This window comes from Agelaius phoeniceus, chromosome 2 (assembly GCF_051311805.1).
Source record: "Agelaius phoeniceus isolate bAgePho1 chromosome 2, bAgePho1.hap1, whole genome shotgun sequence".
NCBI lineage: Eukaryota > Metazoa > Chordata > Aves > Passeriformes > Icteridae > Agelaius > Agelaius phoeniceus.
This window is the reverse complement of record NC_135266.1, coordinates 87,816,932-87,834,952: the sequence shown is the minus strand read 5'-3', so window position 1 is coordinate 87,834,952 and position 18,021 is coordinate 87,816,932. Positions and strand designations below refer to the sequence as shown.

The 18,021-nt window shown below is 40.8% G+C and overlaps 1 protein-coding gene across 1 annotated transcript in view; it reads right to left on the bottom strand.

The window, feature by feature from the left end:
• Nucleotides 1-871: 871 nt before the first annotated feature.
• Nucleotides 872-18,021, bottom strand: part of GUCY2F (guanylate cyclase 2F, retinal) — a 38,461-nt gene continuing 21,311 nt past the window's right edge. Inside the window, exons 15-19 of the mRNA XM_077174707.1 lie at nt 13,012-13,110; nt 11,638-11,732; nt 10,521-10,606; nt 7,012-7,014; nt 872-1,517 (exon numbers count right to left, since the gene is read on the bottom strand). Coding sequence (XP_077030822.1) covers nt 1,397-1,517; nt 7,012-7,014; nt 10,521-10,606; nt 11,638-11,732; nt 13,012-13,110 — 404 coding nt within the window. The 3' untranslated portion in view covers nt 872-1,396. The remainder of the gene's footprint in view (nt 1,518-7,011; nt 7,015-10,520; nt 10,607-11,637; nt 11,733-13,011; nt 13,111-18,021) is intronic.

Below are 18,021 nucleotides of genomic sequence, written 5' to 3'. Positions count from 1 at the left end.
TGCTGATTCTTATTTATTATCTGAATGGTAGAAATCTGTTTTGATTGGTCTGGTGAGAAGAGTTCAAATTGAGCTTGAGAAAGGTCTCATTGTTCTCAGTTAACACCTTCTGGTGGCAATATTGATTGATTACATTACCATACTCACTCTTCTCTTCAGCCTTGCAGAAGAGAGAACAATTCCCAGAAGGTTGTTAGGAGCCAGATGTTGAGCAGCAGTAAAAAACTTGGAAGAAGAAGGGCCCGAAACCAAAATTATTTGACTTTGAGGAAGTGTGCTCTGGTGGAAGTGCCTACAGGCCAAATGTTTACCCTTTACAGAAAACCTTTTACCCACAGGGAGGTTTACTTTATAGACAAGTGCCTTAGAGACCACTTGGAGATTGGAGAGGAAAAGAGCGATGGGTTTTAGGCTTTGCACTGCTTTAATGATGTTTTCTTCATTCCCTCAGCTGCACTTTTGCAGGAAAAAACGTTCATATTTTATTAGTACTACTCAACTAATGGAACTGCATCTCAGTTTTGCAATATCAAAGCATTCCATTTTTATCCAGATTTGGGATGAAAAGCTTAACATGTTTTAGATATCCTGTATATATGTGTGTATACAGCAAAAAAAATGAGTTCCTGAAATTTAGATTGGGATTTGCGAATATGACATATTTTGACATTTTGAGCAGAATCTCATTTTGGCATTTGAAACAAATATTGATTCATACCAAACTGTTTCAATTCAAAACTGTTATTTCATTTTGAAAATAGCATTAAATTGGCATTTGCAGCTGAAATGTCAATTTGAAAGAAAATATTTCAGCTTAAGCTGACATACAGGAACAGAACATTTTGATTCAAAATTTCTGTGGGGGAGTAAAAATATTCCTTGCTGTTGTCCAAAACATTTTTTTCTCAATTGCACTAATTTTCATGAAACCAGACCTTCCCACAATAACAACAGGAAAACAACTACTTAACGTAAAACAGTTGAACCATTTTAGCATTTGGCATTATTTGTTTGAATTGATTTGTTTGAATTCAGGCCCAGGGGCAGCTGGACTTTTTAGTGCCGCCATGCAGACGCAGCTAAAATATTTTTTGAGTTCATCCTCGTGACAGTTGCTCATGAAGAGTGGGAGCTACCATCATTATCACCCTCACTTTCCTCCCCAGTGCACCCCTCCCAAACCCACACACATAAACAGCTCTGAGATGGTGCCCAGTTTCACAAGAGATGATGGTCAGGATTCATCTGCCTGCTCAGGTTCACCCTCTGCAAGATCTAAGAGCTTCATTACTTAAACTGCTTTGGGCCAGCTGGGAACTAAATGGAGACTGTGAGCTCTGTTGGTCTGGCTTCACGGGGTCCCTCCTGATCTTACTAGTTCTTTGTCATGTCCTTCTCAGATTTCATCCTCTTCAAAACTTATTTCTCCTTCATGCTTCCCAGCTCTTTGCTTTCTTAGTTTCTTCTTTGTGTCCCTCAGGACAGATTTCAATTTCCTGGTCAGTACATCTGGCCAGCTGTGAAACAGAAAAAAAAAGAGGAGTTAGCAACCCTGCCTCACCAAGGCATGACTTTTCATTTAGCATCATTTTGTGTCAGCCAAAGCAGAAATGTTAAATGGTGGAGTTGAAGTGGATCTTTTGCTGCAATACTTGAAGGGTTCGTCAAGCCCAGCTTCTGGGCCACCATCTGTTGGTGGGTTGCAAATTCATTATAGCATAATGGAGCTCTCAGAGATAAAACAAACACCAAGGACTTGTAAGAGGCCAAAAGCTCAGCAAATTTCAGGGCTTTAGGAAGGTCTCAAATCTACAACTGGCATGTCATGGATAAAGCATCATATGGAATAAGATTTACTGTGTATAATAGAAGAAAATATCATTCCAGCTGTTTTAAACTAAAAAAAGCTAAATGCTAATCCCTACTGATAACACCATTACTATTATATAGAGATTAGAAAGAAATAGCTAATAAATAGTTGTATATATACATAAATGTATGGTTTAAACTGTACACAGCATCACTGTGTGCAATGAATGTGCAATTACTTTAGAGTAGAAATATAGGTTAAAAACCAACTACATGAAGCAGGTATCCTGTAGAAATAATACAAAGGGTAATGTTTTTAAACTAAAACAGGATAGATTTAGATTAGATATAAGGAAGAAATTTTTTATGATGAGGATGCTCATTGCAAGGGGTATTGGACTAAATGACCTTGAAAGGTCCCTTCCAACCCAAGCTATCCTTTTGTTATATGATCTTATCAGCTGCATCTTGCTAGCCAATGGTTTGGCCAGCAAGCTGCAATTATTTGGGTATTTCCTGAACAAGAAAGAATGTCAAGGGATCTCCTGTCACTAAGCAGAGTTCATAGGATGAGGGGTCAGAATGCAAGTAGAGGCAAATCCTTGAGGAACAAAAAACAAAACAAAACAAAACAAAACAAAACAACAACAAGAAAAAGGAGACAAAATAACTTGAAATATTGAGCCTTGGTACTTTTGGGTAATCCCAGGCTGGTGCTTTTGTCCATGAAGGATACACTACCTGTATGCTTACACATCTAGAAGTCAGCAGAGCAGTACAGATTGTACTAAGATACATGTACAGTGGGTTCCTCCACAAATACAGCCATTACCAATCACACAGGTGAAATCTCACCCCTGAGAACTCCAGAATGAATTCTGACTGACTTACATGGGGTCTAAGTCTCACCTACAAACTGAGACCTATCAATGGATCCTAGGAGTCACTGACCTCTCTGTGACACAGTTCTCTGCTGTGTTTTGAAGTTAAAGAGAGAAATCCCTTTCTCCTTTTCAGAAGTGTTGTAAGATGCTATGGATGGGATTCATCTGCCTGAGGATATTGTCCAGCAGCATTTGATGCCATGGTTCATCCTGCATAGTCTTCAGCTGTTGTTTAATCTACCAGCCTTACATAAGTGTCTGTGACAGCCATGGTGCTTTGAGCTGAATCCCACTTGCATGAGTGGGTTAGAAGCTCCATGTTAAGGTCACAGACCCTACCACAGGACAAAAGATAAGGGTCACTAATGATATAGCACAGAGTTTTATCTTCAGGTAACTGGAGGTGCACTCCGGTGTTACTCATGTTTTGCTGAGTGGTTTTATCAAGATCCAGCCAGAACCATCACTTCTCTTTGAAATCAAGAATACAACAAGGACAGCAGAGTCCATCACCACCCTTTCAAGGTTAAAGGATTGACTCCTGAGCAGGAGAAGCAGTCTTGACCTTCCTCTAGACTTCAGGCCAGATGAATACTACAAAATACATAATTACTCCAAGATGGGCATCCCTATTGTACTGCAGCAAGAGCCCTGTGGGACTCTTAGCCTTTTAGGGTCCCAGACTAAAAGGACCATAAATTGTATGAATGGACCATAGATCACTACATCTGAGATCCTTGTATAATGTTCCTTTATTTCCATCAAGGAAAAACAAGGTTATTGGCAACATAGTCCCTTTCATCAGAAGCCTCTGAGATAGATTAGCTGGAAACATCACTAAACCACCAAGCAGGCATGTGGGAATAAGTGGCTGTTGAGGACTTAATTGCCTCCACTGAAAGCTTTCTGCACACAAGAAGGATTGAACTAGGGCCATTGAAAAGATCCAGGTATGCATGTCTTATTGATTTTTCTGCTATTTCCAATGGACTAAGCCAAATTGCCTAATGAGGATCTTCTGTTCTCCATAATATGTATTGCTGATCAGCCTGCTTCAGTGTGGAAGTCTGTGTCTGTGGGTTATAGATGTACTAGGAACTTATACACCAGTATATGTGCAGGTTTTGTCAAGCAGGGCTAACCCAAGTGTGAGATCCTCTTTGCCTCTGGCCTTGGAGGATTAGCTTGTACTCCTAGGTATAAATCAGCAGGGTGGTCTACTGTGCCTCAGAACTTGTATTTAGCAGTGGGGGTTCATATATGGTAGTGCTTATGCAGGTCTCTTCAGATTGCGTCCCATATTCAAATAATTTTGTTTATTTTATGTTTTTAATGAGGGTTTTCTGCCCTTAAGTCCTTGATAGGGAGAAATTCAGACAAAAATTTAAATATCAGTTAAGAGAGATAAAGCGGCCTGGTAACACACCCTGAATCTTTAAAATATGTGTTTGGGAAGAAGGAACACAGCCAACAGTTATCTTCTGGGTTTTATCCTTGTGAGAAAATTGGATGGAACTTTAGTCTTCATAGCAAGCTATCAGCCTGATATGGTGTGTCTTAGGGGTTTGTAACCTGCCTATATCTAGGTACTTTGAGCTTTCATCCACCCCTCCTTTGTTAGGGGAGTGGACATGAAATGCACACTAATCCAGAGAAGTTAAGCAGAAGCATTACTGCTGTTTTTAGAGATATTATCAAAAATCCCAGCTCATATATAATTTTCAGGCGACATCACACTTGCGCAAATGTGGCTGTGCATGATTCTATGCCAGTCTTGCTCTGATAACACCTACTTGATCAGGTCAGGCTGTCATATTCCATGTGACTTCCAAATTCCACCCAAACCATAAATCCATTATCTCTTGTACCCATCAGTATCATAAGGATGAATATCAAAGCTGCATCCTGTTACTGTCATGAGGTATGGAATTACACTAGGCAGGCGATATACATTACAAAAGCAACAGTAGGTAATGTGGATTTTTCCAGGCTTGAACTCCAGTTTTATGTCTGTGTTTACCATGTACTGGGCTCTTCCTGGCACCATGAACATCAACATAGAGTGGATTGGTAATACACTGCAGATAACCCTAGTAATGCTCTATGTTGTTCAGGAATTATTAGGATACTAGGTTATAAATTCACTAGGAAATCACCTAACAAGGCTACACCTTTGCTGCTGTTCCAAGCACCTCTTGAATGAGACATGTTAGAATAATAACACATACTTTAAAAAAATTAAAAGGAGAAAAATAGAAGGAAAGGGGAAGAAAAACCAGTAAAATGCAGTCAAACAATACACAAGCAGACACTAAACAGCAGAGCTACATGGGGACTGTCCTACAGCTACTACCTCAGATCTAGGCTCTTTTGCCAAGGAGTTTTTCAGTTTTCCTCCTTTTGAACTCTGCAATTTCTTCTGGGAGTAACCCATGAGCTCTATACCTGCAGTGAACAGGTAGGCCATTAGAGAAAGAACCAGTACAGTTTCATCTGAAATAAAGAACAGACTGTAATAGAGACTAAAGAAAAGGTAAGTGTCTTCTGGTGAGAGAAAGGAAAACAAATATGGTCCTGGTTCTGGCCTTATTAATTCTTCTCTTGTACCACTCAACTTACTGCAAAGGATGAGGTCAGCTAATTAAATTTTAAGTGTCTAGAGGGCTCTTGGCACTCTTAGACACTTTTGCCAGGACAAGATGAATGACTTTGTTGATTGAGGAGTACAAACTATATCTTTATCAAGGCTGTTTCCAGAATCAATTTAATAAGATGAATCCTGGGAGAATGATTCCATTATTCCACTGATCCCTGCCCACATTCATTACAGGGAGGAACAGAACAAAACAGCAGTGAAGACCTTGCATTTTGTTAGTTTAGTTCCTGCTTCAGTGCCTTTTGGTCTTCCAGGGTTGTTTCTTTCAGAAGCTCTCAGCTCACTAAGCTGTGGGCACATTTCCTGGTGGAAATCTATTTAACAGTCCCTGGAGAAAGCCAGTTGTCTCTGAATGCTGAACACAATTTTAACAGCCTTTCCTGAGGGAGATTAGAGTGAAGTTTCAGGTCTTTGGCCAGTTCTGCTCTACAAATGGAAATGCCTAGACAAGTTGTCCTCCCATGCTTTATCTAAATTATTATCTCTGAGAACATGTTTCTTGTTTTTAAACATTGACCCCTGTTTATAAACTTCCTCAAGAGTGATGGTGCCTTAAGGGCTGGGTCCCAAGGACAGGGAAGCCAGGAAAATATAATTCTGATGGGTTCAATAAGGAATGACTGCTTCTGAGAATCTACAACTCAGGTGAGATTTAGCTCCCTGGAATTTTTTTTATCTGCAATAGAGATGTCTCCATCTAAGCCAAATATCTTGGGTTCTATTCTGAGCCAGTGGAGGGAAGCTGGTGCTGCTGGACCACAGCAGGAGTTTATCCCAAAGCAGAAGAAGATCAACACCAAGAAATGTCTATTTCTCTGCACTGACTCTTAAAAGACAGGCAAGGTGACCAGATCAGATGGACATAAATAACTTTTAATAAGATTAAATCCTGCCTGTTGCAGGGATAAAAGAAATCTTTGTGTTCAGATCCTTTATGGAAGTGGTAACAAAATTCAGCCACACAGGGGTGAGCATCAGGGGTTTGGTTTTTGAGTCCACCCAGCAGGACTTCACCCACAGTGGGGTGGAAGATGTTGCTGCCTGTGTCTGCACAACACTGCAGCAGCTTGTGACCCACAGAAGGTGGGTCAGGGTATTTGGTAATCAAGCACACTATTAGACTGCCTGAGGTCCACCTCCACACACTGCCCACACAAGTATCAAAAAACTGTTTGGCAGTGATTTGACTTCCAACCGCTGCACAACAGCAAAAAGAAAGATCCAGTGTAAACAGAACCTGCACATCTCCTGAACTCACAAATGTCTGGTTCTGCACTATCCATCCCAGCCTCAGGCAAAACCCCTCTTTTTGGAGACAGCTGTTACTTTTCCAAGGCCCTCTCTCCCCATCACCTTGTTTGCAAACCAGCAGGAGAAAAATTGTGAAGTTCTGACTTCGCTTCCTTTCTGTACACTGCATTTAGGGTTTCTTGCTATTAGCACAAATTCTGTAATATTCCAGTCAATTCTCCCAGAAACTTCAGCATGCTCAGGAAGAGCTTGTTTAAATAGAAAAGCTAGTGCAATCACATCACAAGTCAAACAGTCTTGTTGAAAGGGAGATGAGTCACCAACTTTCATTCCCTTTCTCATCCTCCATCAGATTTCAGAGAAAAAGTCTTCTTTCTAATTGTCATTATGTCACAGCCATGATCAGAATACTTCCTTGTCTTCATTTTGCTGTTGTGTTAGGTGGTCAGAAATAGTTTGAAAAGAAGGGATTGAGTGTGAAGCAAAACGCATCTGTCCTGACATTGCATGATCAAGCCTATGAGACAGAGGATGCTTTGATTTCCTTGAAAAGCTCTTGTAAAATGTCATATAAAATTTATTTAGGAAATATTTTTATGCTGTTGTATAATTCCAGCTATGGGAGGACAACAAGAGTTTTTCACTGCTGTTTGGTCCACAAGCTCTTTTAGTTTTGATTTAAAAGCACATTTGACACACTTCAGATAGGAGCCCAAGTGGAAATGCTTTCAATTTTCTCCTCAGAAAGACACATCAGCAGCAACAGCAACACGAGAGACTCTCTACAGTTCCATCCTACCAGGGTGCTCCAACAAAGCAATGACAAAGCAATGACAACCTTGTACTAGAAGGGTAGAAGGAAAAAAAACCCTTTTGTCCTAATGAGTGTCTTTTTCCTGGCTCATAAAGAGGTATTTCTCACTTGGGGTTGGGAGATGGATTCTTTGAGCATCCTTTGCTGCTTCTCACCCATTTATCTTCAAACAAGGATCTCAGTGCTTCCTCCAGGGCTGATCCTCTTGCATGTGAGGATGAGAGGGCCCCAACACTCTCACCTATTCCTGGCTGCATCTTCAGTGTTCAGTGATGTCACACATCAGGTTGCACTTATCACTGTGAGTGGTAGTGGGCTAGAATACCTATCAAGCCTCCTGGATTAAGACTTAATGAATTCATACTAGGTAAGGGATTTGGGTTTATGTCAAAAATCAAAAACTCTCATATGCTCTTTACCTAGGTACTGGGTTAATGGTTAAAAGCCTTTGGGAGAATCAACAATATGTATCTTGGCTGAATTGTATTAATTTTTTCCTTCCAGTTAACTTTCCATAAATAATTTAAATTGAAAGTTTCTGAATAAAACTACCTGCTGGGATAGAGGACTTCTGATGTTTTCAAATATTGTATTCAGTACCGGAGAAAAGAATTTCTGAACCAGGGTGGTGAAAGTAGGAAATTCAGTAGACCAAGAATGTCACTGATCTCCTTGGAATGGCAAATGAAAATCAGCCTGGCTCTAGGTTTTGTTCTAGTTTGGGTTTGGTTTTTTTTTGTTGGTTGGTTAGTTTGGTTTGGTTTGGTTGGTTGGTTGGGTTTTTTTCCTTTCTGAATTTCATTAGCCATTGAATTTTTCCTAGTCTTAAATATTTTTCCAGTGCTCTGCAAAATGCATCTGAGATTTAGTCCAGGTCAGGCTTGTGTCTGGTAGTTTAGTATAACCTATTATCCTTTCTGATTTTTTGGAAACGATGAGTACTCCACTGGAGTTGAAAAGATGCTGCTTGTCCCAGAGCATCACAGGATGCCAGATTCAAATATCCCATGTTTACGTACTCGCAACTTTGTGATAATTCAGCCCCCCAGAGAGTCACCTACTGTACCCTCAAAAAAATTTCACAGCCTTCCTTTAAACCTATCTGACTGAAATCTCAAAAGAATGTCTATCCTACAGATAGTCTGCTACTTGACTGCTTGGCATGCTTGGTTTTGGTGTCTCTTAATTTTGTAACACCTTCTCTCTATGTCCAGTCTGCCATTATTTCCCATGGCAGTACCAGGTGTATGTGTACAAATCTGCCTTGAAGCAAGGGAAGGTCTAGAGAGGCTATAGAACTGTCTTGCACTCTTCTACGTCATGCAAAGTTAACCCAAAATTCCCATGAAAACCAGGTAAAACAGATTTGACCAGACCAAGAAAGAAGGAATTATCCTCTGAATAGGAACTTCAAAAACTTCCATCCATAGGTCTGACCATGGCCCACATGTTTGCAGTTCCATAGCATGGACATAAGACCAAGCATGATGTACTAACCCTCACTTAGTAGGAAACACCTCTCAGCATGGCCACCCAAAACTGCCCAGCTGTAGATGTTTAGGCTACCCAAGTCACAATATAAAGCAAGAGATAAAAACAAGTGCTCATAGACCTCATGGTAAGGAAATACCCAAGAGAGGGTGCCTCAGAACAGAGTGAAAAAAATAAGTAGAAGAGGAATTTATTTCTTTCTTCAGCTCAAAAGCCTACAATAATCCCTATGGAATTATAGGAGGCAGTGACTTGAAACCACCATATTGGCCAACTAGAGAGAAACATCTTCCAGCCTCTTGATTTTGTGCCAAAACATGAATCATCAAGATAAGGTTGGAAAGGACATAATGTCCGATATCTATCTGATAACAGCACAGTCTATGCGTGATGCTGTTCTCCAAATATTTGCTCTGCTTCAACATCCAGTTATTTCTTTCTGTAACTTGACACTTCGCCTATGGGGTATAAGTTTCATTTTGCCCCCTCACTAGGACAAATATGGTTTTGTGTAACTTTACTTTTTTCCTCTGATTACTGTCCAAATCACTCAACTGCAGTGTGACCTGTGGGGACGGAGATACTGCAAAAGAAGAAGAAATATTTGGGCCTTGGGACAAGAGTAGATCACCTCTGTCTCTGCAGTGTTAAAGGTGGACTTTTCAGAGATTACACATGGATGCACAAGATCCTCTGATCCTGAGCATGTGGGGAAATGGGGAAATCTTTTTATTTACTAAGAGGGAACAGGGCCAGATTTAGAACAATATTGATAAGGAGAAGTCAGAGCTACATTAAACAGACCTTGTTTGCTGTCAGACACCGGTCTCTGAAGTAGTTACTTTAGGACCTCAACAAACCAGGCATCTTGCAAGGGCCAATTGAATCAGACCCTTAGCAAGTATTTCTCTTTACTGCCAATAAAGGGAGTCAAGGCTGACTGCTTTTAATGTGGGTGACCATGCTGTTCTTGTCAAACAAATCCAGCTCCTGGTTTTTATGTCCTGACCACAACATCCTTTCCAGGCATACAGAAGGTGACAGCTGAACAGGGAGTACTCTGTGAAGCCAAGCATTGCAAAGCTAGAAAATGACTTAATGAAGGCAGCATCATTAAATCTTCAATTACATAACAGTGCCATAAATTTGTAACACAAAGCTTTCTTATTCTTCTGTTAGAATGAAAGGGAAGAAATGTGTTTATATGCTGAATGAGGCTGTTTTCAGCAGAAATTTGATGGAAGGGGAGAAAAATCTTGAGTGTCTCCCATACACTGATGACACCAGAGACCTGAAAGTGTCCCTACCGTGTGTCTCCTACATGCACCCAGAGCAGGAAGGAGATTCAAGGAGGAGCTCCTTGGTGTTCAGTCTCCAAGTGACTATAGGGGAGAAGCAGGAAGTTTCCATGTCACTTGGGAACTGTGAATAAGGAGAGGCGCTGAAGGAATCGCATCCCTTCTGAGTCCCAGCACTATGCCTGAACATGTAAGTCACCAAAGGAACAGGACATAGATTTTGCAAACAGATAACATGGACAGACAGATATTCAGCCTGTGAACTCCTAAAGAGATGTTTTAATGAATGCCTTGGACAGCGACGGAGTCACACTTACCCTGGCTTTATTTCAGGAGGTTTAGGTAAGGGTTTCTGGAAGCCTTTTTTCCCAACCAGCCAATATGTTTCTTCTACTCCTTTACCCTAAAATAAAACCAAAAATTCAGATAAAAAGCAGCTTTCTGACTGCCCTCTGCTTGATACGTAATTTTTCTCTAGGTTTCTCTGGCTTTATACATATCCAGAGACAGACCATGCCTGGAAATCTTGGTCTCTCCTTCAGAATAGCTCAGGGATTATTTGAGTTTCACTTTCCTGAAAGAGGATATTCATTATCCTTGTTCCAACTGTCATTTACAAATTACCCTCATTGATCTGGGTCATTGGACACAGCTGAACAGAAATTGGAAACTACAGGATCACTAATCATCTTATTTGGCAGCACTAGCATTATTAATTGAGAGATTTTACAACTCATTCTGAACTGAGTGTCAGAATAATAACTTCCTCTCCCACCATGGACGGTTTAGCTTGTAAGGTGTGATGCATCTGATGAACCTATTTGAGTCAATCACCTTTGACTGAAGAAGGGGAGGAAAACCAACAATCATCTTCACATAAATTAGGCCCTGAAAGTACTTCGGGCTTGTAATTTCCTGAAAGGCCAATTTACCCCCACTAACTATGTAAAGGTTTCTTTCCATTGACTAGACCTGGAATATTTACCCCAAATCTCCACTTGCAGACATATGAACTTGAATGATTCCATTTGTCATGCAAGATTGTTGGGGGACCTGAGGCCATATTCAGACATTTTATTCTAGGTATTTAAGGCAAGCAAAGCTCCTACTTCTGTCCATTGACTATGTAAGGGTAGAAATTATGTTTATTATTATTTAGTACTGCTTTGTTTGGACATTGAAAAGTAGCAGCTTCTGTAAAGGGTGGACTACATAGTCTACTATATAAATACTTATATCCAGTACATACAGCTGACTGCTTGATCCCACAGTCATTCAATAGCTATATAATGTGTTGAAACAAATGAAAGGGACAATTTCGGAATGATTCAGCTGAAGATTGTTGTATGAAGGCCAAAAAAGATAATAGTATGAAAATTCCTCAAGCAAGATGACTCCCTTGTTAAGTGCTTCACACAGCCCTGGCCTTCTTACCCTCAGTTCTGTTTTCCCCCTGGGTATGATTTCATAGCCTTCATTCAGTTTCCGAAGTATATCCACTGTACTTTGGCTGACATGAATTCTGTAAGCTGGGAACAGAAAGGAAAGCAGCTGGATCATTGTACTGCACACATGCTGTGAATTCCCCACTGCTTCATCCTGACAAGGAAAAGGGCTCCAAAGCAGCAGTGCTCAAATTCAGGTGTGTGGCTGGTGCAGCTGTGTGGTGCTTCTCTATGTGGAGTTTAAGTCTGACTGATGGATTCTTCCAGGCAGGGCTGTAAAGAGCACAGGGAGAGAGAAGATCTGTGCTGGGGCCTTCCTGGAGAAGGATACCAAACACAGTGTAGAAGTCCATCTCTTCATAAAGATATTAAGTGGTTTCCAGTAACATTTCAGTTAGATTTCTGTTTTATCTATTGCCACAGTATAACTAGGGAATGAGAAAGAAATGAAAAATAGCCAACTGTCCTGCTGCAGACACCCAACATAATTTGAAAGCAGGGATGAAGAGCAGAGAGATGGAGTTTGCAAGGGAACATAAAGAAAATGTGGCTATGCATGTAGATATGTCTGGATTTTTAGTAATTTATTTCACCCAGAGCTGCCATTTAGTCTATGAACAAAAAGGGCAAAGGTGGAGAAATTTATTGGATTCCCATCTTCCCCAGATTGTTTTACAGCCACTGCTGGAACTCACTGAAATTTTTTATTGTTCTGCTTGTGAACAAGACAGGAAATATTTCTAAAACAATTCCCCCGAAGTAGTTTTTTTTGGGTTGAGCTTTTATTTCAATTTTGACAATCACATTGCCTTCCCCTTTGAAGGATGTGGTATGAGCTGATTAATTTTTTTTCCATAATAATAAGAAAGAAAAACATCAGTTTGAATATGTAGAGGAAGATCACACAGCTATGAGCTACATTTCCTGAGGGACTAACCTACAATTTGCCTATTTATCTATATGCATTTTTATTAATGTGTAACAATGTTCTTGTACCTGCAGTGCTCCTGCTGTCTCCAGTCTCAGTGGGATTTCTATGACCATGGGTATGATGGAAGCAGTGCCCACCCATGCTTCAACCCTTGCTTTGTCATGAAAGGTAAGTGAATTATTTTACTGTGCAAGAACAGCTCTGAATTAAGGATTCTTAGCACTGACTGAAAGCAAGATCCAAACCATGCTGGAGGAAAGTAGGGCAGGATTCATGTTGATTTTAGTTGATGGGATTCCAGTCAGAGAACTGCAGCTGGAAGGCAGGGTCCTAAAGGCCAACCTACAATGGGAAAACTGGTGTCCTCTCCGTCAGGCTGCTTTGAATTCTGTCATTTGACCTCCCCTTTCTTTGACTGTCCCAAATACTCACGCAGGCCCGTGGACTCCATCCTTGACGCCGTGTTGACTGTGTCCCCGAAGAGGCAGTACCGCGGCATGGTCAGCCCCACCACGCCTGCCACACAAGGCCCTGAAAGACACATCAGCTGCATTACCCGGATGGGCCTGCATAAATCCAGGGGTCCACTGACAAACAAATCTCATCTTCTCCTCTGATACTCAAAAAACCTATTGGGAATACAGGAGAAGGTTTTCTAAAGATATCATTTGTCTTGGTGCTTGCTACAAAGAGTCAAAAGTTAAGGATTGCTCTAGATTTCATGTTGGTGTTTCATGTCTGAGAAAGGTCGTGTGTGGTAGGCCCTCAGTTTACCAGCATCTGGGAGAAATTAGTTCAGAGTTCATGGAAAGTCAAGTTCAATCATAATCTCATTTTAAAAAGGTCTTTTTCCATGTAAGAAAACTAAAGTTAGATCCTATGACATGCCCTGTAACCTGCTGAAACAGGATTAAAAATCAGCCTTGGGAGTCCAGAGGTGCTGGCAGCACTCTGGACCACCCTGTGTCCCTTCCTTGGAAAAGAAGACACTGTTGGCTGGCCTGTCTAGCCAAGACCTCTTTTTCCCCTCTTTCTCATTCTTTATACAAGATCTATTCACTTTCTAAGTAGCTTCCAAAGAATCATTGCCAAGTTGTCAGGGAGAGGTATGTGCGCAGGATCCGCAGGATCATGCACAGACTGGGAGATAAAATGTGTGGAAGCCAAACAGCAGAGACAATTTTCATCTGGGGCATTTGGCTTAGTTAATGTTTAGACTGCACTCTGAAAGAGGAGAGGCTAAATTTCATTGCCTACACTAGAAAATATCAGGCTTGCAAAATAAATGCAAAAATAAAAATAAAAAGCAATGTGATTAAGTGTGTGGCTTCCTGCAGACAAAGGGCAGGACTCCCTGTATTTTCCATCAGAGGCATTTATGAGATATTCCTTTTCAGGCTTTTCCTGCCTTTTCAATGTCATGATCCTTCTTTTAGTACAACTTATCTCTAGGAAATCTTTTCCTCTGCAAGATTACAAGAGATGTGAACATTGTACATCATCAACAGTACCTGAAATGATGCTATAGATTAGGGTTATCATAATTTAAAAAGGTTATAGGTTAAAATGTTTGGTTTCAAACAGTAATAATATAAATAGTAGCAATTGTGGCCTAATTTAGAAGTGATCAGTTACTTAGTTTTTTACAGTGCAATTTTATGCTGATTTTAGCATTATTTAAAAATATTGATCCTTTATATAGTTTTCAGATCTATCTTAAGGATAGTAAAACTCCATTGCTGAAAGCTATGGGGAACTTCACAAGAACCTCTCTTGCTGTGATCTCTGAAAAGTTGTTGCTGCCTAAAGTTGCTGGATTTTAAAATACTTCATGAGGATGCAAACTCAGAGGTAAGACAAATATTGACTCCTGCCTGATGAATCACTGCTTGATAAAATATTTTTTAAAAAGAGAGAGGAAGAATGGTTCATACAAAAAGTATTACAAGGACTTGAGCAGCATGGATCAAACTGGATAAAAAACAGCAGGCAGAGACTGCTAGAGATCATGAAAACCTGATTTAAGGGGGTTTCTTTTCAACTGTGAGTGTACCTCAGAGAAAACACTGCTCCTCAGAATCTCCTACAAGCTAATTTCCATCCTTATCATTACTGTCTAATTTGTTTCAAGCTTTTCAGAAGAGGAACTACTAAACTTCCTCACTAGAGGAAGTTTAATTCAGGTTTTCATCTATAGGCACTTCTATACACAACAGTGTAAAGGCACCTGTAAAGGCACTGTTGATAGTCTCACCCAAGGATCTTACGATTCCCTAACTGGCCTTTATTGTGTGTATGTTAATGTTGACATATACACAAAAAATGGTCCTGTTGGAGACTTCTTATTCATGCTTCAGTAAGAGACTTCCCTGAGAAAACACTATCTCACAAAACACTGCCTCTCTTCTTTTTGTGGTGATAACGTGACAGCAGCTATCCCAAATCTCACTAAGGACCAAAGCTCCTTCTGTAATAGGTGATGCAAGGACACAAAAAGGTGGTTCCTGTTGAAAAAACAGACCTCATTGAGGAGGATTTGTGCTCCATCGGTTAGAGCATGCTGCTAAGAACACCAGGGTCATGGGCTTGATCCCTGCATGGGCTATTCACTTGAGAGTTGGACTCCATGATCCTTGTGGGTCCCTCACAACTCAGAGTATGCTATGATTCTGTGATTCCATTTCAGAAGCACAAATAAAGGCAGATGAGCTTCTACTGTAGTCAGTGGAGACGAAGTCAATGTGGTCAACGGAGCCAAAAGAGCTTTTCCACTGCTGCACATGAACAGCTTTACAGGGTTCATTTACATGTCCTCAAAATGAGTGCAGACTCCCTGAAAGTCCTGGAAACACCTCCATGTGAGTGCCTGAATTCAGGTTTCCTACTTTGTTGGTGCAATCACCCAGACATTTCTGCACAAAGCTCACAATATAGAAGAGGCAAGATTTTTAGGGCGAGGTGTTATCTTTCTAGAATACTGCTTTTAAGCCTGTGCCATTGCAGAAGGTTCTCAGCTCAAAACCAACCCTACCACATAAGCATTCCCAAAATTACACATTCCCTGTGTTGAAAGCATCTAAGACTTAATTTGATCACTGCCTTCACCTCCTGTGTGTGTTCCCCCTTCTCCAAACAGCTTCAGCAGAAGGCTAAGAAAAACTTCCAATGGTAAATCTCCTAGTTACAAGGTTCAGAGGAAACCAGGCACCCTGTGATGAGGACATCATGGCCTAGCTGTTTCATTACACAGGTCCAGAAGTTTGCTTTGAAGTGTCTCTTTGCCAGGGCTTGCAAGGGTCAGTTAACGAGAGGCTCTGGCTAAGACTCTGCAAAGACCATCGGCAGTGCTGCAGAGTTTGAGAGGCAAGATCAAAGTGCAGGGCTGACTGCCAGAGAGCCTGACTGATACACAAATCATCTTCAGCCTCTGTGGAAGAGCTTATCTTCTCACCACTGCTTTGGCTGACTGTCCTGCTCCAGCCCAGGCATGGATAATGGGGAAACAGCTGAGTCAGCCGAGTTATCCTGGACCTGCAGTGAACTCAAGAGAGGACAGCCAAGATTCCAGGATGTGTTTAAATCAGGGGAGAAAATGCAGACCAAGCACTGGTCATCCTGTCCTCTTTGCCTTATCTATGCATTGCCACAAGTAGATGATGGGCATGGGCCATCAGAAGTTCCCAGAGGTGCAGCTTTCCCTCAGGGTAGAAGAGGCATGGGCAAAATGCCTATGCCCAAAATGCATTTACTGCTTTTTCTGAGAGGGAATCGTGAGCTCTTCTTGGCACCAGTTTCCAGAGAGCAGCTGAAGTACGTGACTGGGGGTCACACCCTTTCTCCATCCTTTCCAGTACAGCGAAAGTGTCAGCCAAGTTCTCCTCTCCCCCAAGAGCTTCCCCAAGGCTTTCATGATGCTGATCATTCCCTCTTCATCCATCTTTTCTCAGGAGAAACGGGGTCTAGGGTTAATCAAACTCAGCCATCAGCTCCGTGGCTCAGAGAGCTGGTTTGCTTTGGAACATTTGCTTGTGGCTGCTCCCATGACAGTATGATGCTGCCAGATCTATGCAAAACAAGATGTGCAGAGTCCTCCACCCTCTTCCCTTCACACCCAATACAACAGTTCATAGCAATTCTGCTTTCCAGATATCCAGAGTTCATAAAAACAAAAAAATGTTATTACCCCCTGTAGACATTACCTAGGGACGTATTTTTTGGCCAACTGCATGGGAGATACATTGCAGAACTGCTGTCAACAGGCAGCAGCAGATGTTGCACAGCAAATTCCTCTCTTTCCATGTTGAAAATATGCTGTTGGTGCTCCAGAGACTCCTGCTCTGGGCAAGACAATCTGCAGCCATAGTCTCATCTAATTTCTGACAGAGTGTAAAACACACAATGCTCCTGCAATCATTCTTTAATGCTTTACACTTCTGTGAAGGGTCAACTAAGAATCACAAACTTCAAAGAAAACAGTAGGGAGATGTGTTTTAGAGATAACTCCAAAAGAGGGTCTTATAAGGTCTAGGATTTATAATATTGATTTTAACTCTGCTAAAGTCACAACTCTGTTCTTGGGATATTCTGACTGAGATACTTCCTTTACTCTGCTTCTGCCTCCCAATATGTACATCAGAGACCAGGATACTGACATCTGCAAAATGCTTGCATGCTAAAGCTCCAAAAGCATGGATATTATCAGATAAGCAGAAGGATAAAACCCCATACATTATTGGGTCAGACTCCTGGGCATTCTTAGTCATTGTTTGGCTTCCCACAGTGGGCAACACCTGGTACTTTAGAGGAAGAGGCAAGAAATCTGGTGACAAACAGCTGGGAAAAAAAGTTGTCTAAAAAAATGTATAAAATTATGAAGGTTCATATATATTACACAAATACTGATTCATGATAACAGCAGATGTATTTTCCTACATTTAAAATACTTTTGCCTATATAACTGTAGTTCTGCTGTTTTGGAATTTTTTGTTTTACTTTGGAGTTTAATTACATTTTGTATATATATATATATATGGAACTTCCTCCTTTCATTTTAAACAAGCAATCTTTCTGTTGATTGAATACATTATGACTTCTACATCAGAGATAATGTTTTCTTTATAACATAACTTTTTCTTACGAGCTGTATCACATTTTTCTTCCAGTATATCCTATCTGTAATAAATATCTCCAATCTTTTTATCCTTTCACTTTATATGCCAGTGTTTCTGTACTTTTTCATTTCAGAATGGAGTTGCAAAGACATCACTGGGTGTCTCGATATCCCACTTCTGAAGGTGCTATGGCACATTAAAGAGCTATCCATACGATGAAACCCTTGTGACTAACATGCCAGATGCAGTTCCTGGCTGAGACAGAATACAAAATCTCTCCTTAAAATGATACTAAGCCACTTTCCTCCAGAAACCCTCTCTGGGTTTTGTT